Genomic DNA, 24,332 nt, shown 5'->3' with positions numbered 1-24,332 from the left:
TCCATCACAACCCAAGCCTCTGCATACGCAGGGATGCTTGTCTTTATTTAAAAAGGAGCCAGTGTCTTTCTTTAGCACTAACACAGCAGTGGCCCTTGGCAATCAGACGTCATTTGCACAACACTCTTGGAAGTCACACCTGCGAGGCACACGGCACAGACATCACACTTTGGGCAGCACGATCGCCCACACAGAATACATTTCTCACTTCCAAAGTCTCCTTTAAGAAAAATATCAATCCCCAGGTCAGAGCAGAATGGATGGCTCTGTCCTGAGAGGAGGGGCTTGCTCTCCAAAGCAGCGTGGTGGTGACCGAGATTCCCCAGGAAGGTGTGACTCCAGCTGGGACACTGCCAGGGCCCTTCTCTACTGCTGAGAGATAGAAAGGAGCTGTCCGTCGCCCACAGGTGGGGGCGAGCCACTGGGAACCTGGGCCTGTCATCAGCATCCTGAGGCCCCCACACAGACCAGTACACAAATAACTCCAGGCCTACGCTGCTTCCAGGGCTGACAAGGGCTGCTTGCTCCTATTTCTTCGTTTTATTATTTTACAGGAACAAAATTTGGAGTAAAAGCTGGTAGCTCTGGAAAACTTTTTCTGGCTCTTAAGAGAACAATGGCAAACTGGAGTGGAGAGAGGGTCACCTCTAGACTTTCTGTTGACTCTCCCGGTGTGCAGGAATCAGGGGCCCTTCGATGCCAGGTGCAGGGTTAGGTGGGGAAACCAGGGCTCTTGCCAACCCCGTGGCTCAGGTGTGTTCCTCAGGCCCAGCTCATCACAGGGGCTGACTCTGGGCTAGCCCATGCTCCTTCAGACAAGGCATAGAAATGCTCCCACACAGACAAGGTTTTGTGTGTGTGTGTGTGTGTGTGTGTGTGTGTGTGTGTGTGTGTGTGTGTGTGTGTGTTGACGGGGGGCAAGGGGCACAGTGAGGCAGAGAGGAAGATAATGTTGAGATTGACCCCAGAGGAGGGAACAGTGGATTCTAGGAAGCATCTCACTATGCAGTGAGGTCCAGGCAGGGCAGGCAGGTCCTACACAGGAACTGCTAAGCAGGAGAGATCCCACCCTGCATCAAGCTCCTCAGTCACTAACATTCTTCTGGGGGAGCATTCCTTCATCTGAGGTTTTCTACAGGACTTCATCCCCACAGTCCAGTTCTGGCCTTTCTCCTATCCCATTCTGGTAGAATCTGCTGTCCCGAGGGTTGGGCTCCTTGGTGTCACAGAAGGTTCAGGTGCTCAGCAACCTTGCTCCTCTGAGGAGGGCTCCTCTGAGCCTTGGTGGGCAAATGTCCTCAGGAGAGAGCCGTTAAAGCAGCGAGAGCAGGGGCTGAGGGGTGGGAGTGTGCCACTGAGGTCCTCTAGGTCGGTGGTGGGCCCCCTGCCTTGACACCTCCCCAGGCGACTGGCATAGAGGCTGGTGTGGGAAGTCGCTCCACGGTTGCCATGGCAACCGGTCTCTCTTCCCCAGCCAGCCCGGAGGGCTCCAGGTGGGAGGCACAGGTTTGCTGCAGGCGCCGCCAGCGCCAACGTGGGAGGCATGACTGGGCTACTCGCCAGTCGCCTCAGGTACCGAGGGCTCGGGCAGGTGGGAAGACTTGGCCTTAACAGTCATCCTGATTCCAGAAATTTCTCTTTGGGTTAGACTCGCACATCCGAGGGCTGTGTATGAGAGACCTCACCTTGCCTCTTGCATCCCGCGCTCTCCTGCAGGGTTAGCCGATTTCCAGGTTTCTTGGGTTGGACTCTGCAGCTTTCCCTGCTCAGGCTGCCGCCTGCAGCAGCCACTGTTCAGAGAACGTGCGGGAGGAGGCCTGCAGCCAGGCCCAGCAGGAGCAGGGACAGCAGGGGGACTCGGTGCACCACGGCCACTGGGGGTGGGGGAGGGGGGAATGACAGGTAGTTAAGGCTGGAAGCACCAGGCCTGTGGGAGGCCAGCTTGGTGCTCACACACAGGCAGCGCTATTTCTGTGTGCTCCACTAGCTCCAGTCTCTTTTCTGCCCCACGACTATCTTGCCTTTCCCCGGTTTCTTTACATATGCATTTCCTTCCAAATTATGCTGCATGCATATTTATGCCTTTACCTCAGATCCACCAAGGACTATCATTTTCAGCATTTATGTTCATGATCCTGGTCTATTTGGGTGACAGGCCAAAACTCCTGACTCGGTTATCTGCAAGCCTCCCTGTTTGGACTTTCCTGGGATACTTCACCTTGACAGTGTATGAAATAGGACGTCTTCCTCTGCCTCATCCAGGCCTGGGATACCCTTCAGTTTCCTCAAAGTTTTAATTCCACACCCCCAGTGGAAATGGGGTTGTCTCGGGGCCCATCACAAGTGTTGGCACAGAAGGCCTGCTCCCCTACCTGCACCTGAGCATTGCTGAGACAGCATCCCCTCCAGGGCCACCACGTAGTCAGGACCCAGCCATTCCAGGTATGTGGTTTTCTTCCCAACAGGTATTGCTCGTACTGTAGCGTCTTTGAAAAGCAGGTCTTGGCTGTGGTATTTGGAGGAATCAAACATTTGGAACCCATTCTGGTTGTGGTCATCTCCAAACAGGTCCTGGAAATACCAAAAGCAACTGCTAGGTGTGGGCTTACGGAAAATCACAGGGGTCCCCAAGAGCAAGCATTTCAGGGCACCAAGACTTTCAGCTGAAATCACCTACTTAACCACTGACGAGCTTCTGTCCTGGAAGGAGTTTGGGGAAAGCTTTGCACAGAGGCACCGTCCAAAGACAGCCAGATAGGTCACACCCGACCGGTTCCTGAATGCAGAACTGAAGTGTGAGGTTTAGAGCAAGAAGGACCCAGAACTGAGAGATGGTGCAGATGCAGTGAGTCAGGGCTTGGCTAGGCCCGCTCAACAGTTCTCAATCTTTTTGGCAATGCTTTCCCGTCAATCTTATGGGTATCCTTTCCAATGAGCCAAGACAATCTCACAGAGAGAGGCCTTTGTTCCGTCACCAGGACTAAGAGAATAGGGAGCTGATGATGCCACTACTAACCCCCATCAGTGTGTGTGTGGGGGTGACCCTGCTACTTGCTTCCCTGATGGGACTCCTTGGAGGGAATGTTTGTTGGACAGCTCCAAAGCGCTAGAGGAAGATGAGACACAAACACAATGGCGGAAGCTGTACATACAGCCAGACGTGGTGGTCTATGCTCATACTCCTAGGACTCAGAAGCTGTTTATGCATACCGTGTGTCCACTGTTAAGTAACAATCAAGGGACAAGGAGGAAGTGGCCATGGCCATCAGTCCTTTTGGAGGGAACTTGTAGATTCTCCTGAAGCTATCTACTCTCTCAGAAAAATGTACACCCACACAGTCTTCGTCCCCACTTCGGAGAGCATGAGGGACCAGTCGGGGGGAGCCACGGCTTGGAGGGGTTGCTCTTGGAACAGAGTACATATAATTCCAAAGTTTAGAAACAGTCCAGTCTATGGTTCTGGTGGGTCAAAAGAGGGCACATTCACCCTAATAAATGGAGCTGGGAGGAGAGCCAGTCTGGTGTGGGGACCTGAGAGCCAATGAGAAAGTGATTCCAAGAAGAGGGTGAGGCTCAGGGGGAGGGAGCTTCAACCAATGCTGATGTGAGCTCAGGAACAAGAAGGTCCTAGAAAGTGACCCTTGGATCCCGCAACATGGGTCACGGTGCCCATGACAAGAGCAGTTTCAGGGACCTAGTAAAGGTTGCCCAGAGTAGTGTGACCTCCAAGAGAGCCCAGGAGAGGGACGGATTGGCCATAGGGTGGAGACAGCTTTGGAGGAGTTTTGCTCTCAAAGGGAGTGGAGGGGCACTTCCCGGGCACGTATGAGGCTCTAGGTTTGAACTACCAGGGCCACACAACAGTAACAGCAGGAGCAAGGAGTGGGGCTGTAATTATCAGAGGTACGAGGCCAGGAGGGTTCGTTTGCTACTTGTAGATGGTGAAACAGCATGTTTGTCTGTTGGTGAAAATCATACAATTGTTGCCTAGCCGCCTCAGTTTCTTGTGAAGGTAGGCAGACGCCACCTAGGGGCTTGGCTCACCACTGCTGCCCACCCTCTGAGGTCCCTCTAGCTTGGCTCACCTGGGCCTTGTCCAGGAGTCCATACACAGTGAAAATGTTTGTGTCCGGATGAACCATGACAGCTTGGGATGGTATCTGTGCCAGGTTGCAGGCTTGGAACTGGCTTACTTCAGCCCGGGCCCCATTGGGGCACAGTAGCTCATAGTCTTGCGACCTGAGGTGAGCAGCCCAGGGCTCAGGGTTGTGGCCTGGGAGATGGAGTGGGGTGGGAAGAAGTGGGAGAGAATCCATGAGACCCTTCGTCAGAGGAGGTGGTGATATCTAGAATGCTTCCCAGACGCTGTGCTCTGTTCTGTCACAGGAGTGACAGAACCCAGCTGGGCGAATGTGATGAGGAGGAGTGGTCAATGGGACAGGTGTGGGTCACAGCCACTGCCTATGACACGGCAGCGTTGGCATTATCACCTCCACTTTACAGATGACAAAACCAGGGCTCCTAATGTTTTTTTTGGGGGGAGGGGACAGGGTCTTGCAATATAGCCTAAGCTGGCCTCAAACTATGATCCTCCTGCCTCAGCCTGCAGAGTGCTAGGATTACGGGAGTGTGCTGCAACGCCAAATCTCGATATCTTCCTGACTTTCCCTCCCAAGCAAGAAGTCCTATCTGTGGGTTATGCCCTTGAGCCTGGGCACGGGTGACCTCGAAAGCTAAGTTCTCAGAATGCAGAGGGTCTGATGCCACCCATGGGTGTAAAACGCAGTTCCAAGGGACACTGCCTGGGAAGAACCTCACTCTGCAGATCTCGGGGCGAGGCAGGAATCTGTGTTTCCAACCAGCACTTGTGATGCTGAAGCAAGTGCCTGGGCTCAGAGCTTCCCAGAAGCTGACACCCTGGGGAGTCACATCATTTTTTTTTGTCTTAGGCGTTCACTTAGCATCCGCCCTCCTCTCTTTCCAGCAGGAACACCGAGCGGGTTCCACATGGAGCTAAAGATAAAACAGCACCCTGGGGGGCAGGTGTGTCGTGGCTGCCAAATCTCCCCCAGCCCTCTCCAACACTGCCAGGTTTGGGGGACTAGGCAGGGCTCTCAGGCTCATGCGGGGAGGCCAGCTCCCTTCCCTGGAAGGTGGGACCAGAGGTTCTAGGTGGCAGTTGGGCAAGGAAGCGGGGCTATAGCAACAGGGAGGGCTTTCTCCAGCTCGGCTGGGGCTGAGTCCTGTGACCTCAGTGGCCTCCGGGGACTTCGAGTGGAATCTGAATTTTGAAATACTGATGTTTTTCCTACGTGTCTTACTTGCCTTCCGGGCCACAGCTGTGCCCCCTGAGCTGTGTCTCTGAGAAGACAGTGGAAAGGTGAAGATGACTAAGCCTGGTTTTGGGGGATGTCAAGGCCTGGGGCACAGCAGGTAGGTGAAAAGTACAAGCATTAAGTGCTGTGGACTCAGCCCCAGCCTTTAACACAGATGTGGCTTCTCCACCTGGGTGCGGGGTGATGGAAGGTGAGAGGCACTGGACTCAGGATCTTGGAAGTAGCTTTTGGGGTCCTGGGGGCTCTTCTGCCCCAGTGGAGACTGGGAGAGTGACTCTGGGAAACATAATGGTCTCTGTGATGAACCTGGCTGGGCCCTGTCTTAGTGCGACTTGAGTGGACTTCCTTGCACAGGGCACTGACCTGCTCGTGACCAGTGACCAGAGGAGAGGTCTTGCAAAGCCCCCCCCCCCACACACACAGGCTTCAGCGCCCCAATAAATACCTGCAGAGGGGCTGAGATGCAGTTACCACATTGCAGTGGGATATGAACTTGAATTCTGGACCAAAAGAAGGCGTCCCCAGCCGAACCTTCCAGACTCAGTCTCTCCTGGATGCTGCTCGGTCTCCAAACCCAGCAAAGCCCTATGCCTGGGTTGTTTTGGACCAAGAACAGCCCTCCCTCCCACCCGCCTTTGCTCCGGCCCAAGCCCCCTCGTGTACCATTTGTATTCTCAAAGACCGTTGTGTGCTTGACAAAGGCGACGTCCCCTGCCTTCTCCGCAAGGCACCTGCCACAGGAGAGAGCAGGGCAGCGGTCAGAAGGAATGCCCCGCCGGGGGGCCAGGCCGGAAGACCCCCGCCCTGCCCGACAGCTGCCACCAAGTACCTGAAGGCCCCGTCGTAGCCGTAGTACCGCTCCTGGCTGCTGCCCACACACCTGTTCCGGCCATTCTCGTCTCCCACGCAGAGCGCACACAGCGAGGAAGGGTAGTTCCTCGGGTTGTTGACGGGCACACAGCTGCCATTGAAGAACTCGCTGACCGCTGGGGCCGAAGGGAAAGGATGGGATGAGGGGCCCCCCCGCAGAAAGAGAGCCCCCAGGGAGGGGAAGGGCTGCAGCCTCTCCCCCAGCCCGCTGGCCTGGGCCTGAACTTCCTCAAGGATGGGGAGGTCACTATCCGAAGAGCTAGTCGCCCTTCTGGAGCAACTGCCTACTGTCAGGAGAGGGGGCGGTCAATCCTAGTGTCCTCCACGTGCTTTGAAGTAAGAAAACTGTTTATTTTCTCTGAGTTCCCAGCCAGGAGAGAGAGAGGAGTGGGGCCAGTCAGCTTAAGGACCTCACTGGCTTTGGACTGTGAGGCTGTGGGGAGAGATTTGCATGAGACGCATGGCGGGCAGCTAGCAAACATTTCTTATTCCGTTCTCATCTTAGCACGTGGAACATTGAAGCACTTTCTAACAAGGTCCTCAAATGCGAGGGGCTGCTAGGTGTGGGGGCCACCCAGGCCCATTCTCGTTCCCATATACCTGTGTTGGCCAGTGTAAATTCTACTCGGATTGAGTGTCTGGAATCCTTAGCCATACCATGAAGCTGTGTGTGTGTGTGTGTGTGTGTGTGTGTGTGTGTGTGTGTGTGTGTGTGTGTGTGTGTTGGGGTGCAGCTCTCAGGACCGTGTCAAGAACAAGACCTGTGAGGGTGGATTCACAGGCTCCCGACCCTCAGAGCTGACCACCTCCCCATCGGATCCGGAACAGCTTCGGGATCCGTGTCCCTCAGAGGGAGGTACCTGTGAGGACATCACAGTCCTTGGGCCGGATGAAGCCCCGCTGGATGAGGGAGCCTATGGGCACATCCCAGCCCGCAGGACTGCCCAAGCCTGGGTGGCAGGAGCGCTTGCTGCGCAGCTCATCCAAGGTGAAGGAGTAGGAGCTGTCTCGCCTCACCACAGCCACCACAAAGTAGGAGTTGCTCCTGTCCTCCTCTGCAGGGAGATGGGCATCTTGAAAGGGGTCCTTTATCAGAGCTGTGATCCATGCCTCAACCGTCCCCTCCTGTTTCTCTATCTCATCTTGTGGGTACCCCACAGGCTTGGGGGTGCCCAGGCTGATGTCCCAGGACCCTTAGCGAGCAGCTGGTGTCTCCACTCTTCACCCGGCTGAAGCACCCCAGGAGCCCTTACCCATGATCTTCCTCACACCCAGGTGGTATTATTCTCACTTTCGGGGAGAAAAGCAGGCGCGGCTGAAGCCTTTAGGCACATTTCCTAAGCCCAGAGATTTCTCACAGCCAAGTGGAAGGGACCAAATGTCCCAAGGTCAGTCCTTAAGAGGACCAAGGACAAACTCAAGCCCCAAGCCACCGAGAAGGTGTGACTGAGTAAATAGGCAGAGGGCTCCACGTAATGTCAGGGAGAGGCCAAGGACACCCTTGCAAACTGTGGTCTATACGTATGGCCTGGGTCGGCCGGTAAGAAGGGCTTTTATAGTTGTTAACAGGAATTTAAAAATCCGAGGAATATGCAACAGAGACCGGCTGGGCTCTGCAAAGACTACGGACCCTGCCCAGAAAGTTTTCAGACGCGTTAGAGGTGTGCATTGCTCAGACTGGTAACTGAGGCCTGGGGTAGGAGGGGCTCGCTTCACGACAGAGATGAGGCACCAAGAGGAAGCTGGAGGCTCTCAAAATGATTTAGGGTCTCAAAATGATTTCAGAGTTATAAAAGAATGGGCCACCAGACAGGGGCAGGTACACTCACCGGCATACAGCTCCCCAGCGGCCGGGACCAGGCCGTACATCTTCCCTGCTGTGTAGATGTCCTCTCCTGTCAGGGACACTGCATCAATATACCCCACCTGCAGGGGACAGAGAGAGTCGCAGTATGCTTCCGGATGGCAGGAATCCCTGGAAATGGCAGGCCTTTTCCCCTCTTGGGGGAAAGAGTGGTTTGTGAGCCCTGCCTCTCTTCCTTTGGGAGTCACCCTGGTTGGGAGAATCCCATTTTGTTCCTACCCCGTCCGTCCCTTCCCGTACTCGTGAAGATGCCAGGCCCAGAGCTGCTGGGCAGATGGAGGGCTAAGGGCAGCCAGTACAGGCGCGGGGGGGGGGGGGGGGCGGCGGCACCCCAGCTCCTGCCAACATAGTTTTTGAGAACATGGCTGCTGAGACTCCCAAATCCCTGCTTGGTCCCAGGGGACTGCCATCTCCCAGAGGCCTGAGGTCTCTCAGTACTCCTCAGTGGGTGGCACATTGCAAGGACAAGATATACCTGCAATGGCAGAATGGCCCAGAGATGAGAAGGTGACAAATCTGGGGCCTCAGGAGGATTTTCCTTGAGTGTTAGGGGCAGATCCTGTCCGAGAAGGCAGCAGGCAGCTCTTCTCTCCAGCTACCCTGGACCTTTCCTTCCAGATCACCTACGCCCTACCCCACCTGCCCATTCTGGAGCCTTTTGATCCTAGCCTAGGTAGCTAGCATCCTAGAAAGGGGTTATGTGGCAATAAAGCCACAGGAATATGATACACCCCAAGAGAAGGGCCAGGCTGGAGAAAGAGGGGTCCGGCACCCTATGAGGGTACCCCCACACTATATAGCCCACAGGTGTGAGGAGGTAACAGTGGGGGTGCCTCTGTAAGGGCTTTCTGTTTACTCAGAGTTCCTCACACTTCTGTGATATCAAGGAGGACCCAGCCTGAACCCACAGCCCCAGGGCCCACTCACTGTGGAACTCAGACTAGGGAGGAGAACGCCACACTGGACACCAGCTCCAGAGTCTGGGAAGCTAGAACTCAGGCTCACTGGGGCCTCTTGCTGAGCTTCCGAGGGGGCCTGGGGCAGACTCTGCTCTCCACAGGCCTGGGTGCCCCTTTCTCTGCCAAGCCCCTCTGAGGCTGAGTGGAGGAGTCTCCAGCTGAGAGACAGCTGACCCTGCCCTTCCAATCTCTTTGTGCTGTGGCATTTGGAAAGAGCTACCCAGACGAAGGCCAGTCTGCCAGGCACCAGGACAGAGACACCCTCTCCTCCCAGCCTCCCTTTGCCTTAGTCTCCAACCAAAGAAGCCAGGAGGATGGACTGGATGGGCTCTGAGCAAGGGCTGGGGTTTTCACTGTGGATCAGTGGGTGCCAATGCCCCTGAATGGATCATAGAACGTGCTCAGGGCAAAGACTAAAACCAAATGCAGTAGAAAGAAACACCACACATTCTTTCTATCCCTTTATATGGAGGATGCTTGGTTTTCAGACATTCCTACTAGAAATTTTTTGCACACGAGATCTCCAAACACAGTGAAGTCTACTGAGTGTGGGCCGCCCCAGAAACTCCAGCGAAGGATAATCTCCCACTCTCGCCATGTACAGGGGAAACCGAAGGGAGGGAGACTTTCTCAGACCAAAGGTCTGCTCCCAATCAACTGTGCTCTTTCTTCTTCCCTTCCCCTGTGAGCTGGTCACAGCCTCCCCCTCCACCCCCGCCACCGTGCATTGGGATGGGAGATAAGGACCATGCCAGGTACTGCAGCTGCCTCTTCCCTGGCCCACTCCACCTGGATCTGTTCCATGCAGTGCTCAGTGGACTCAGCCGACACACACTGGATCTCTGGCTTCAATCTCTGCCGGCTGAAGGCCACAGCCATATCTCCGCACTTCTGGATCTCGGGTGTGGACAGCACGCACCAGCGTAGGTAGGGGGGCAGCCCTGTGTAAGGGTACACATGGGGGCGGGTTCTTCACCAGGAAGCCTTTCAAGCCAGAGATGCTTGAGGCAGCCTGGCTGCTGTGTATTGAACTCAGTCTGGCTTGCTGTTTCCTTGGCCATAGCGATGAGGGCTGGAGGCCGGGAGCCCGCTTATAGGCTCCTGCATTACTCTACACAAGAGATAACACCTGAGCCCATAAGGTGATGAGGGAGGAGCAGGAAGCTGTGAAGTGAGAGTTGACAGTTCTGAATCGTTCTAAAACAGGCTCTGATGGCCTGGGTCCCAGACCCTGGAAGCTCTCCCAGGGTTCCACAGGTCACACAACTACAGGACTGCTTCCTCCCCAAACCTGAGGTAGAAGTGACTACAGGGGCCACAGGCACACTCCAGACTGCCTGGGTAGGTGTCCTGCCTGGCAGCCTCATACAGACAGAATCCTGCCATGTTGCTTAGGCAGGGATGCCACTGGAAGGGCAGGGACCGGAGGACTCACGGTTGGGGTCACACAGCAGACCCTTCATGGCATGCAGGTATTCCTGGCCCAGCCAGGCCTCGTAGTTCTGTGTGGCAATGGGCACAAGCTCCAAGGTGGAGTCTTTGAACAGCAAGTTCTTCTGGCCGTAGGCCTCGGAGCTGAACATCTGGAAGCTGCTGGCCTCATGGCCGAACAGACTCTGCGTGTCAAGGGTAGAAGCAGGGTGGTGAGGGGATTGCGGGCTGCATCCCGTCCTCCCAAGTTCAGTCACCTGAACCTCTTCCTGCGGCCTCAGGCCGGGTGCCCACTCTGCCAGTTCTCCGCATTGCCTTCCCCGACCCTCTGCTCCCTCCGCACCCCTCTGCTTCTGCCTCATCGAACCCCACCGTTTGAACACAGGGCTCGTGGCCCAGGTTTAGATGCTTACGAGCACAAGTAATGACTGGGCAGCGACTGCTGTAGCAGGGTCTCTGCCAAACACTGTTTGCCAGTTAAGCAACGGCAGCTGCCATCTTATTTGCCCATAGGTTGTGGCTTTGCTCTTCAGAGGCACATGCAGGAGGGGCATCCACTGAGGGGGTGCCCATGCTCTGGCCATCCCTGCCTGCTTGCAAAGTGCTCTCCGTTTCACACTGACCTGGCTGCTGGTCCCATTAGGTCTGTTCCAGGTGGAGTCCTTCCAGACCTTAGCCCCGAGTCCCCACCCTCCACCCGAAGGGGCCGGGGCTACCTGGGAGCTTTCAGGGTCCAGCATCCCTCCTCACCTGGCCTTCACTGAGCAGTTGGAATATGAGGTCCCCATTCATGTCATCCCTGACCACCACGGCATGCGCAGGCACCCGGGCCAGGTGGCATCCTCTCCACTCAGTGACATCGGCCCGGCTGCCATCCCTGCACAGTAGCTGGAAGTCCTGTGACATCAGCGCCTTGCCCCAGGACGGCAGGGTTTTCCCTGGAAGGTGGGAACTGGAGAGTCAGCTCCTGTGCTCATAGAGGGTAGGAAGGGCAGTGGGGGATAGGAGAGGGGTCTGGAGGAGGCTGGGCATTTTGGTGGTGGGAATCTAGCACTCATAATGAAAGCCCTTCAGCTATACACACCACCTTGGACATAAACACTTTCTACCTCTCACAATTTCTGTTCAGCTATACACACCACCTTGGACGTACACTTTCTACCTCTCACAATTTCCTTTCACAATTGAGATAAATGTGAGGTAGCGTGCCACAAGAGAACACACACAAACCTGGCCACATACACAGGACAAGAGGAGTAAGAAACCAGAGCTGCTTAGGGTGAGAGAGCCAAATGTAGCAAAGAAGGCAGGGATAGGGGCAGGGGGGAGGGGAAAGGAGCAGGGGACAGGGGGCAGAAGACACAGGGAGTCACCTGGCAGAATCCCCAGAGCTGTGGCCCCGAGGGAGAAGGATAATCCTCCAATCTTTGCCCAAAGCGCCAAATGTTACTATTTTGGTTTATTCCCCCTTAAGGTCTTTTTTCTAATTCACCTTCTATTTCTCTTTTCTAACGCCTTGAACATAATTAAGCACATCGTTAATTTTGCACACTGCGTTTTCACCTATCTCTACATTTTCCGCATTATTTTTATAAAGTCTATGTTTCCTTTCTGCAGATTTATTTATATTTTTGTTTGCATCTATTCGTGTCTGTGTGAGTGTGTGTGAGTGTGTATAGTTCTCCGTGGAGGCCTAAAGAGGGCATCAGATTCCCTGGAGCTACAGTGTTTGTAAATTGATTGATGCCTGTGTTGGGACTTGAACTCAGGTCCTCTGGAAGAGGAGCAAGTGCTCAACTGCGGAGCCATCTCTATTCCCAATTTCACACATTCCTTAACAGAAACACAGTATTTATCTGAGATTGGCAATCAATACTAAACAGGAGTATTATGAAAAGTCATCTTAAGGACTAGACCCAAACTACAGTGGGTCCTACCTACTGATCCCCCTGTAACTGCTAAACCAGTGGTCCTCAACCTTCCTAAGGCTGTGACCCTTTAATACATTCCTCATGCTGTGGTGACCCCCAACCATAAAATTACTTCATTGCTACTTCATAACTGTCATTTTGTTACTGCTATGAATCGTAATGTAAACATCTGATAGTTCCGATGGTCTTAGGTGACCCCTGTGAAAGGGCCATTTGACCCGCAAAGGGGTCGCAACCCACAAGAACCGCTGCTCTAAACTCAAACCAGGGGACTCTGCTAGGAAGTGGGACGGCAAAGGTAACCTGTGGTTATGATCATGAGAACTCTCACTCACAGCTAGCAAAAAACCAACCCCTCAAGCCGCAGGCACACCCAGCAAGGCTGTTTCCACTCAGCACACAGACATGGAGAGCAACCTCACATCACACAGAACGCGTCTCTCCACATCCGGCCTCTCTCCACTTTAAGCTGCTGAAAACCTGCCAGTATCTGTGGTCTAAGAGCCAAGCACGCCTTTCAGGCCTCCATCTGCCATTCTTACTTCTCAGCTTCTAGGAGGATCTCTCTATGTAGCCCTGGCTGTCTTGGAACTTGCTCTGTAGACCAGGCTGGCCTTGAACACACAGAGATCCACTCTGCTTCTCTTTTCCTAATGCTGGGATTAAAGATGTGCACCACTATACCTGGCTCATGAAGATGTTTCTTAAACAACTAATTCTTTAGAAACCATTAGATTACTGCTCAAACTTAGAAACACAACAGCAACCACACACACACACACACACACACACACACACACACACAAACAAAACAACAACAACAAAATGATCTGGGGCTGGAGAGATGGCTAAGCAGTTGAGAGCACTGGCTGCTCTTCCAGAGGACCCGGGTTCAATTCCCAGCACCCACACGGCGGCTCCCAACTGTAATTCCAGCTCTAGGGGATCTGATGACCTCTTACGGCTTGCTTGGGCACCAGGTGTGCAAATGATGCACGGACATACATACAGGACAAACACTCATGCATACATAAAACTACAAAAAAAAAAAATTAAGTGCTGATTCAAGCTCAACACATCCCTATTTTCCGCCCTCCTTCCAAATTCTTCTTTGCCTAACCCATCTTGGGGCCTGTATCCGGGACAGTTCATTTAGACCTTTACAAGATTGGACCCATCAAATTGTCATGGAGTGGGAGGGGCTATCAAGACCCAGTCCCCCCTGATTCCATAAGCAGTTATTACTCCTGAGGGAGGAGGAAACAGTTTTTCCCCCAGTGGTGTGTAGCCACTAGGGCCCACACTCTCGAAAGTAACTCCTCACCTCTGCTCCTATAAGTAATCCTAGTTAAACTCATTGGTTAAAAATCTACAAGGAAAGCCGGGCGGTGGTGGCGCACGCCTTTAATCCCAGCACTCGGGAGGCAGAGCCAGGTGGATCTCTGTGAGTTGGAGGCCAGCCTGGGCTACAGAGTGAGATCCAGGACAGGCACCAAAACTACACAGAAAAACTCTATCTTGGGGAAAAAACAAAGACAAAACAAAACAAAAAACCCTAAAACAAAAACAAACAAAAAAGTAAATCTTGCTGCATATAATTTCTACTTCAATTTAGGGAGGGAAAAAAAAAACCCTTATTGATATCCAGGTAAATCCAAATTAAAGGACAGTTCCAGCCGGTTCTGTAATCCTAGCACTCGTGGCAATCCTCCTGCCTCAGCCATCCAATTACTGGTATCATAGGCATGAGCCACCATGTCTGGCTGAATGTGCTAAAACTCAACTACTACAAAATTAAAAACAAAATGAAACCAACACATCCCGGCAACCCATCTTCAGCGAGACTGTCCAGGAGCAGGCCAGTCTTCTCCAGGTCACTGGGGCCACCAGGAAGGGACAGGGCAACCCACAGCATCTTGGGCAGGGTGTGTAGACTCAAGTGGTCGGGGACAGAACCCCACTCCGAGCAGAGCCTTGCTTGGCCCCCACTCTTGCTGCCCCAGGCAGTAGGACCGTCGCCGGTGAGACCCACCGTCCGCCTTCTGCAGGTGGGGAGCTAAGGTACATAGATGTGGGGCTTGTCCAGAGTCCCCGGGGAGACTCGGAGCAGCACTCAGCCGGACTGCTTGCTGCCATCCGGGGCCAACCCGGGCAGCTCCGGCCGGCCGGCCGATCCCACTCACCATCAGTGTTCTCCAGCACCGTGCTGTGCTTCACAAAGGCTACGTCACCTGCTCCTTCCGCCAGGCACCTGTGTAGGAAAAGGCACCAGCCTAGGGAGGGCGTGACCCCTGCTCCGGCCACTCAAGCCCACCCATCCCCGGAAGTTTGACCAGGGCTGCCGGGGATGATTCTAGGAGGCATATTTTCACAGCTCTGCCGTTCTGGGGGGTGGGGGGTGAGGGTGGACTGCCCCCAGATTGTTGGCTGTGCGGCTTTGCCAAGTTGTGGACCCTTCCTGGCTTCATCATGTGTCAGGTGGGACAGTAAGGTAAGTGGGGTGGGACTCCTCTGAGCTTGAGTGCTCTCTGTCTGTCTGTCTGTCTTTCTCTCTCTCTCTCTTTTCAAGACAGGGTTTCTCTGTGTAGCCCTGGCTGTCCTGGAATTTACTTTGTAGACCAGGCTGGCCTTGAACTCAGAGATGTACTTCCCTCTGCCTCCCAAGTGCTGGGATTAAAGCCACCATGCCCAGCTATGAGTGGTCTCTTACAGTCAGTGCAGGTCCTGAGCTGCCTTCCTTGGCCTGCTGTCTGAAGCCCAGACACCCGAGGTATTTTGAAGATGACTCTCCTCTGACACAGGGGACTAGTCTAAGAGGCCTTTCATGCCATACCCAAATATCCCAAGTGGAAAGGATCTCGACTTTCATATATTCTCCCAATATGGGAGGCAGGTTGGGAGCTCCTGGGCGAAGGGGCTCCTTGGGTCCTCACAGTAGACTGGACTACTGTGAGGGGGCAGGGGTGGGGACAGAACACTGGGGTCTCTGAGGGCATAAGGAAGAAGGGGCAGATAGCCAGGGACATGGGGGGATGGTAAGGACTTTGTCCTTTTTCTGCGGTAAAACTTGTTCTCTCTTGCCACCGGGGAAGCCCCCATCCTAGGCGGGGACACTGAGGACTGATTGCTACAGGGTCTAGGATTCTCATGGCATTAGACATGAGCCCTTGGGCTCTCTCTTAGGTCACGAAAGGCTAAAGTGCCTGTCAGGACCAGCATAAGGAAAGACCCACCCTGATGGTCAGACATCGGAATGGGGGCCCGGGAGCAGCATCCTGAGATGGATTTTTCCATTCTCTCTGGTCAGAGCCCTCCCTATTCTAAATCTACCAAACATGTTGACTTTGTGAGCAAATCCTGCCTTGGCACCGTCCGGTTTCGTGTTTATAAACTAACCCGGACAGCTGGGCACAAAGAGCTCTTTGGCGGCGCGGCCCACACCGTCATTCCCGCGCACACTTAGCTCTCTCGCTGCACCCTGCCCCAGCCCCAGCCCCCTCACCGGAAGGCCCCACTGTAGTCAAAGTATCTCTCTAGGGGGCTCTTGTCGCACACGTTGTGCCCAGAGGAGTCGCCGCGGCAGAGACGACAGAGGGACTCAGAGGAACTGGTTTCTCCTGTTCCAGGGACGCAGCTGCCCCCAAAATAGTCACCAACAGCTGTGGGAAGGAGCAAAGAGAGGTCACTGACCCCACCCTGGGAAGTCAGGAGAGGCACCAGCCACCGCATTCCAGCGCCAAGTGAGGAAACCCCAGTATTCCCAGACTGGGCCCTCGGACCCGGGTGGGGCTGCTGCCGTGGATGGGAAATAAAATGTTTTCTCTAAATGTCTTCGTAGGACGACAACTGGATGAAAATTGGATTCTGTCTTCCCTGTAGGGTTTTCAAATCAGTGACCAGCAATCTTACCAAAAGAGGGGGAAAGTACTGAAGAGACCCAAGTGGTCAAGTGGTCTGACCCACTGGTCTGCATAGATTTTGCGGGTTTTCCTTTTCTCTTCTTCCTCATTGGTAAGAGCCCCAGAAGCACTGCTTCCACAAGTACTTGCCCATACGACTGGTGGACCACCCACCCTCAGCCACCCTGAGAGGCTGTGGCCCTGTGTTCTCCCAGGTTGTCAGTTATGCCGTGGCTGGGCCCACAAGCCACTTGGGGGCCTGTGGGTGGCGTCAGTAGCATGTCTGGGTCCTGAAAATGTAGTTTCTGATCCTGGAGAGCTCGGGACATGTGTCTAGACAGAGACCACCCTCGCCAGCCTACACAAGGTCCATCTCTTCTTGGTTTTCTTCCTACAGCTGTGGTTGGGTCCTCCGTCTGGCTGTGTTACCTGGGACATGGGAATGGGCAATGTGCTCTGTAGTAGCCAACCAGCCAGAAACTCAAATGGAGGCCACCAGGCCTGGCCAGCAGAGTGGAGGGAGGGACTGCTCCGGCTGTAGTCAGGGAAGGCTCTCACAGGAGGTGGGGCTTTGCAGGTTCCAAGGGGGCGAGGCGTGAGAGTGACTTGAGCAGACTCAGCTGAGAAGGGCCTGAGGTCCTCACCTTTGAGCACATCGCAGCCCATCACCGAGAGCTGGCCACTCTCCACTAGGTAGCCAATCGGCACGTTCCAGCCCACAGTCCGGTTGACGCCTGTGTGGCAGGACTTGGCGCCCTTCAGGGTGTGGATGGTCACATTGGAATTCCTCCTGACCACAGCCACGGCGTAATAGGAGGTGCCAGCGTCTAGGAAGAGAGAAGTAAGGAGTGAGGACAGCCCGGGAGAAGGACACAGGTGATTCCAGGAAAGGCTGGGCGAGATGGTATTCAGTGCGCATGCGTGTATGGATGAATGCCTGGACGTGTGCTTGGTTTCCTAACGTTGAGAGAGCTGGAGGGCATGCTCTCTTATACCACAAGATCTCCCCTACCCCGCCACGCCCCTCCTCTGCCTCATGAACTAGACAGTAATTCATTCAACTGTTCTCATTTCCCTTCTCAAGCCATCTGGCCATTGCCGGGTCTCCATTTGCTCGAGTCAGGGGAGCCTTTGATTTCTAAAAGCTGAAACCCTTAGGGGGACGTGGGGATTTGAAGGAGGGCACCGCGGTTATGGAGAGAAGATAGCTGAGGGAGCAGGGTAGGAAAAACCACATCATGGTGTGTTGAGCTGTGGGGGTGGGAGTGGGGGTGGAGATGGGGGTGGAGATGGGGGTGGAGAGACACAAGGAGCTAGTGACGCAGCCCCAAGTCACTCAAGACCATGAATGGTTCTGCGCATGTGAGCTCTGCAGCCCCACAAGACTCGCCTGGGCCCGCTGTAGAGAGGGGTCATTCAGAAAAGGCACATCTACAGGGACTGAAGACCAGGTCAGTCACATACACCACACACACACACACACACACACACACACACACACACACACACACACACACACACACACACCGGTCTCTGTGTCTCCCACATACACACACAGCGTGTGGTCATGGATGTTCATGATCAGAGCATGCTTGGGTTTGAGAAAATTAAGCAGCTGTTTCCAGCCATCAGGTCCTGCCTCTCTCGTGAGTGACAGGAGCGGTCAAGACCTCTCCCACCAGGCCCATCACTGGAGCCCCGCCCCATCACTGGAGCCCCGCCCCATCACTGGAGCCCCGCCCCATCACTGGAGCCCCGCCCCATCAGCCTTCTTTTTACCCTCCTCTGTAGGCTTTCTGGCCTTTTCTTTTCCGCACAGTACTTGCCCTGTGGGGACCTGGGGTTTGGGGGTGCATGTCGGCTATCTGAATCCTGCTGTTGAAGCAGGATCTCTTCTCACCACTCCGTTCCCGACCTGGGTACAGTGGGGGTTCAGTGGGGTACTGAGTTAACCAGAGGAAGAGCTGTGCTAGGGTCCCATGAGCCAGGGCTGTCGGTGGCCTTCTCTGGCAAGTGTGAAGACTTGGATGAGGTACCCATCAGAGGTTGGCAAAGCGGAGGGGCAAGGCCTTAGGTAAGGCTCATGGAGGAGAATCAGAGCTTGGGGCACCCTTCAGAGGCCCTTTACAAAGACCGGAGGGCCCCGGAGCTCATGGGAGGATGTGGCTGCTGCCTCGCCAGCCCAGCCGCAGAGGCTGAGCATTGGTCAAGCTGTGGGAGACACACAGAGCATGTCCAATAGAGGGAGCCTGGCGTAAGTGAGTCTGGAATGGGACATGGGATGGGCTGAGGAATCTGCCCCAGCTGTGGCGTGGTTCTGGGTCTGCTGGGCTCCGCAGCTCTCACCTTCCTGTTCCCATCCCCCACAGGCTGCCTCTGAGAGGGGCACTGAAGTGTGCGTACATATGGGCACCTTGGTCACCAGGCACCTGCACATTGGATTCCACCTAGTCCTGCCCCAGGCATGGCACTGCCCCTCAGTAAGGCCTGGTGAACAAAAGTTGGGGTGTGTGTGTGGGGGGGGTGCTGTCGGGCCACCCAGGAAGAAGAGCAGACTCGGTCAGCTTTTATGTTCCCGGCTGTCCCACCTGAAGCTTTCAAGAGAGAACTAGGACCTTCTCAGAGGGGCTTTCTGCCTGGACCTCTGGAAGTGTCTGTGGACAGAGCCGGTGACCAGCCTAGGGGCTTGAGGGTCACGTGGCCAGACTGGCCTGCTGACTGTCTTCTGTGTGGGATCTTTGCTTCTCCCAGAACCAATGCCCCTTACCTTGGTCATATACTTCACCCACCACTGGCTTCAGGCCATGCTCCTTCCCTGCCTCATAAATAGCTCCTCCATCCAAGGTGATGGCATCAGCTTTATGGTCCTGATAAGAGAGTGAGGGTCAGCTAGGCCAGCTGTGAGCCAATTCAGCCAGAACTCAGCGACACTCACAGATGTCCCAGAACCCCTCAGGAAGCGCGGGAGATCACCAATGCCTTTTGCATCTGACCCAGGAGCCTTATCTTATCTTGGCCCTGCCCTAAGGGCCCAGGACTTCCCCCTTTGGCAGGTCCAGAATTCAACCTGGCTTTACCACATTTACTCTTTACAAATATTAGTTACTAATTTTACAGGATCATAACAGACACACACACAGTGAAAAACCAGAAGATGCAAGATGGAGCTGAGCAGAAGTATCTCTTCACTGTGAGGTCCTCAGCCTTTTGCCCCGATTCCCAACCAGGCTTTTCCTCCAAGAGAGTTCACGCAGGACCGAGGCTGAGAGGAACGGTCATTCATTATTGCGGCCTTCTGCCCTTACAGGGCTGGCCCCACGAGTGGATCAGTTCTCAGAGGCCTGTTGGGGGTCAGGCTGCAATGGAGACCCAGTACCTGTCCTATGGTTGATGCCAGTTCAATGGGTCTCCCATCACCCAGACTAGCTTTCCTTTCTCACACAGTTACTCAGGACCCTAGAATGGAACCTTACAAGCCTCATTCTGGAAAGCTCCATGGCAGTGAGTAATCATCATGGGCTATGAAGTCACTGTGTTGGTTAACCCCCCCCCCCCCGCCCTTCCCCCCACTTGGACTTGAAACAAGCTACAGTTATCTAAGAAGAGGAAACCTCAGTTGAGAAAACACCTCCATCAGATTGGCCTGTGGAGTATTTTCTTTTTCTTTTTCTTTTTTTTTTTGGTTTTTCAAGATAGGGTTTCACTGTGTTGTATAGTCCTGGCTGTCCTGGATCTCACTCTGTAGACCCGGCTGGCCTTGAACTCACAGAGATCCGCCTGTCTCGGCCTCCCCAGTGCTGGGATTAAAGGTATGTGCCACCTTTGATGGTTGGAGCCTTTTCTTGGTTGATAATTGCTATGGAAGGGCCCAGCACAGTGTGGGGAGTGGCATCCCTGGGCAGGTAGGTGGTCCTGGATTGTATAAGAAGGTAAACTGAGCAAGCCAGGAGGAGCAAGCCCATAAGCAGCACTCCTCTGTGGCCTCTGCTCCAGTTCCTGATTCCAGGTTCCTGCCTTGAGTTCCTGCCCTGATGGACTATAAGAAATAAACCCTTTTCCTTCCAAGTTGCTTTTGGTCATGATGTTTATCACAGCAGTAGAAAAATAAGCCAGGACAGTCACTGTGGCTTGCTCTCTCCCCCATAAGTGGGGAGCATCCCTGTTGCCACCCTGGCAGGGCCATTGTGCAAGGAAAATTCTACCAGAGGATTTTCTCCACTTCTTCCTTTCCTCACTGGTGACTGTCTGGACTACAGCCCCCTCCATTCCCCCCCCCCCCGCCCCCACCTCCCACCTGGAAGGAAAAAGTCAGAAGCTTGTTGCTGGGAAAACTCCAGATTGTATCGCCCAGCCTTGGCAGAGGGACACCGGCCTCTTTCCCAGTGAATGGGGCTGTTGTGCTCCTCCTGAGTCAGAGCCCTCTTGTCTGGGCCAGGGGTGGGGAGCGGGCAGGAGGGAGAGGTCTCACCTTGATGAGCTGGACACAGTGGTCAGCAGAGGTGCCCTGGATGCAGAGGAGGGAAGGCTGGATGCCAGCCCCCTGGAAGGCCCTGCTCATGTCTTCGCATTTCTGCTGCTCCGGATCCGAGATGGTGCACCAGCGCACCTCCATCACACCGAGTGCTGTGGGGCAGTTGACATCATATCCTCACCTCTCTAGCCCGTGGTGACCCCACCAGCCTGTATGGCCAGTTCCCTGCCACACAGCCTTGCATTCACACGGAGAGGCGGCGAGATGCAGAGGCAGGCCAAAGCTGTGCTTGCAGATGGGTGGTTCAGAACGCAGCCCACTACACAGCCATGGAAAATCCCTGCCATGGGGCTCAGGCTGGGGAAAGTGGGCACTGGCCCCAAGCCTAACAAATTCTTGTCCCCTTCCAAAAAGGGCACTGGCCCAGGATCCCACCTCAGCTCTGTCCCTGCCCTTCCGCTCAAGAACGGGACCGCATGACTGAGTGGGTAGCTGTGGGTGCCTGCCTTCTGCAGTGGGGGCAGAGTCAGGTCCCTGTCAGGGAACGTGCCACAAGCCAGGGAGGCTGAGGAGTGAGTAGGTGGATTCATGTTTCTGCTCCCTTAAGGGTGACTTCAGGAGACTTATTAGCAGGTGAGAAGCCCCCCTTCAGTGTTGGAAGTCAACCTATGCAGAGCAGGACACACAGGGCTTCCTTCTGAGTTCCTTGATCTGACCAGGTCAGAGTCCTAGGGAGCGTCCCAGCAGGGGCCCAGAGGACGGGGTTCCAGAGTTCCTCGGGGTTGATGACTTTGCAACCAGGATCCTCTAGAGGCCTATACTTCAGGGAAACATTTGGAAATTGCCTTTGGGCTGTTTGTCTGGGGGCTGTGTCCTTTCTGCCGACAGCCTGCTCTCCATCCTCACCAAAGGTTGCCACCTGGACATTCCACTGCCTTCCTGTGCTACAGGGCTCAGAGCACCCAGCCCTTGTCCCCAAGGCTCCTCTCTTCCTCCTCCTTACCCTCTTTTTCTCCTCCTCATAAGGGCTGCTACATCTCCTAAGCTCCCTCCCGCCTTCCACACCAGACAGGCCACTCTAGGACTTCTTCCCCAACATATGGCACGCATTTTCGAGGCCTGACTCAAGGTTGCCTCCTCCAAGAAGCCCTCAGGACGTCTGTGGTGCGTCCTGGTAGGTGCGAGGGGACCGTAGGCTTAGCATAGCACTGCTGGGTACCCTCCCCTCCCTCGGGGACACTCTCACCAGTGTGCAGGGCCAGGAGCAGCAAGGGAGCCACGCTCAGGAGCCTCATGGCAGAGTTGGATTGGCTGGGGTCCAGGGGGTTCGGGCCTGGCTTTCTCCTGCTTGGTCTCACTGGGCCTCCACTATTTAAGGGTGGCCCTGGCAGAGTCCACGCCTCTGACACACCCCTCCCTGGATACCTGGGCCGGTCAGCACCGCCTTGGCTTTGGCTCTGGCACCCCCTGCTGACGCCTCCTCCGCCCCCAGCTGGTCCAAGGTTGCTGAACCGACACAACTGCTCCCTGGCCCTCTGTCCTCAACAATTTGCGTTCCAAACCATCCTCTTCTATGCTAGAGGACCCCGATGTCACATCCTATTGGACAGGGACACATTCAGATTCGGAAGGAAAAGAAGGGGGAAGGTCAGAATGGGAGCTGGAGGGAAGCTGGTCACCGGAATTCGCTGCCACCTCCTCCCTTCATACGCAACGCACCAAGGGTCTGGAGGCGTGGACGATGAACCTATGTAGCACTTGCCTGTCTGGGGAGGGACAGCTGGTTGGAGGGACCTCAGGGTCTAGGCAACTGCTTCTGCTTGGGCACAGAGAGGAGAAGAGTTTGCCTCCGGCTACCCCTGGAAGTGGCAGAGAAGGCACTAGGCCCAGGTGTCCAGGAGAGCGAACTCAGCATTGTGTTATGAAAGATGGTCCCAGGACCAAGGAGGAAGGAGGAAGAAATGGGAAGAGGAGCAGGGGAGGAGGGCAAGAAGGGGGAGGGGGAAGAGGAGGGAGGGAGGGAGGGAGGGAGAGGGAGGGAGGGAGGGAGGGAGGGAGAAAGCTCACAGAAAGTGTAGTAACTAGCGGAGGCAGGTGAGGCCAGGCAAGGGAGGGAAGGGTGGTCCTCAGAACAGCTGTATGAAGTTCACCCAGGAACCTGCTGGGACTCTGACCTCAGGCCCTTTTCATATCCACTTGGTCCACAGCTCTGCACATGGGGCCATCAACCTCTGTGTGTGTGTGTGTGTGTGTGTGTGTGTGTGTGTGTGTGTGTGTGTGTGTGTGTGTTTTGTCCCCCCCACCTCCCGCCCCCGCTCCAAACAGTAGAGTGTGAGAGCCAGTGTTCCAGGTCGACCGGTGCCCTGGGCCTGGTGTTTTGTTAAGATACGTGGGAAACAGAAGGCCTCCTCTCCTGCTCCCTCCCCCACAAGAAGAGGGTCTGGGAAGTAAGGAATGGAGTCCCTGTGGCAGCAAGTGTGCTGTCAAAGGGGATATGTTCCTACTCCAGGTGGCACTTGTGGGGCCTGGGCTGCTGCGGCCACGTGCCCATGTACGCTGAGAACGCCAGCAATTGTGAACAAAACCTTTTGCTTTAAATATATATTTATATTCTTATTTTTAATTATGTGTAGGTCTGGGCATGCGAGTGCAGAAGCTCTCAAAGGCCTCAGATCCGCCTGGACCTGGAGTTCCAGGTGGTTGTGAGCTAGCTGCCTGACAGGAAAGCTGGGACTCAGACTCAGGTCCTCTGTAAGAGCGGCCTGTGCTCTTCACCACTAAGCCCTTTCTGCATCCCTGCTGTAGCATTCTGAAGTATTTTCTGTGTGACGCTGAAGCTGGATTTAGGCGAGGCCTGCTGGGTTGCATGTGTAAGCTTGCCTTTTCTTCTTTCTTTCATTCTTTCCTTTTTTAGAACAGAGTCTCGCTCCGTAGGCCAGGCTGGCCTTGAACTCCCAGCCTCCTGGAGTGCTAAGATCACAGATGTGGACTGCCACACTGACTGCCAGTGCTCCATCTCTGCTCATCACAGAACCCTAAGGGTGAAGTCTCCCCACTGATTTCCCTGTCACTGTGACAAAAATCCTCTGCCCAGAGCCAGGGAGATGGCCAAGCTGCTAAAGGCCTTTGCTGCCTGCAAGTCTAACAGCCCGGGTTTGAGCCCCAGGACCCACATGCTGGGAGACAACCAGCTCCCACAAACGGTCCTCTGACCTTCACAATGCATGTGGCCTGTGCACTCAAAACTAATAAACATCAACGTGATAAAAACGTAAGAACACTCTGACAAAAGCAACCTAAGAGGAAGGGTTCAGTTCAGCTGACAGTTCCGAGTTACAGTCCATCGCTGGAAGGGGAGTCGCAGAGGCAGGAGCCTGAGACAGCCGCTCACACACATGTTCAGTGAAGCATCAAGGAGCAGGGGATGAAAGCACACCCTCTCCATCTCAGTTCAGGATGCTCTGTCAAGGAAAATGGTACAGTGGGCGGGTCTTCGGCATCCACTGACTGAACGACTTTGTAGACAGTTTTAGAGGCTCATCTTTTAATTCAAACCCTTTCTTTTTCCATT

The 24,332-nt window shown here is 54.7% G+C and overlaps 1 protein-coding gene across 3 annotated transcripts; it reads right to left on the bottom strand.

Moving 5' to 3' along the window:
* LOC128111917 (melanotransferrin) lies at positions 1-22,113 on the bottom strand. Of its 3 annotated transcripts, XM_052740460.1 has the most exons (16): positions 22,008-22,113; positions 20,759-20,913; positions 19,058-19,157; positions 16,935-17,117; positions 15,894-16,050; positions 14,575-14,642; positions 11,211-11,398; positions 10,465-10,645; positions 9,819-9,970; positions 8,036-8,132; positions 7,067-7,261; positions 6,166-6,322; positions 6,000-6,067; positions 4,086-4,273; positions 2,373-2,571; positions 1-1,874 (listed from the first exon to the last, which is right to left on the bottom strand). In XM_052740460.1, exons 1-16 carry the CDS (start codon positions 22,054-22,056, stop codon positions 1,795-1,797), a joined length of 2,217 nt encoding a protein of 738 aa, XP_052596420.1. In that variant the 5' UTR covers positions 22,057-22,113; the 3' UTR covers positions 1-1,794. The 3 variants fall into 3 exon arrangements, with proteins under 3 accessions (XP_052596420.1, XP_052596421.1, XP_052596422.1); XM_052740461.1 differs by lacking the exon at positions 7,067-7,261; XM_052740462.1 differs by lacking the exons at positions 16,935-17,117; positions 19,058-19,157; positions 20,759-20,913; positions 22,008-22,113 and adding an exon at positions 16,301-16,925.
* Positions 22,114-24,332: the final 2,219 nt, after the last annotated feature.

Source organism: Peromyscus californicus, unplaced genomic scaffold (assembly GCF_007827085.1).
Source record: "Peromyscus californicus insignis strain IS unplaced genomic scaffold, ASM782708v3 Scaffold_16__1_contigs__length_79575227, whole genome shotgun sequence".
In the NCBI taxonomy this organism is placed as follows: Eukaryota; Metazoa; Chordata; class Mammalia; order Rodentia; family Cricetidae; genus Peromyscus; species Peromyscus californicus.
Note: the sequence above shows the minus strand (reverse complement) of the source record. Positions and strands in the feature narration are given on the sequence as shown.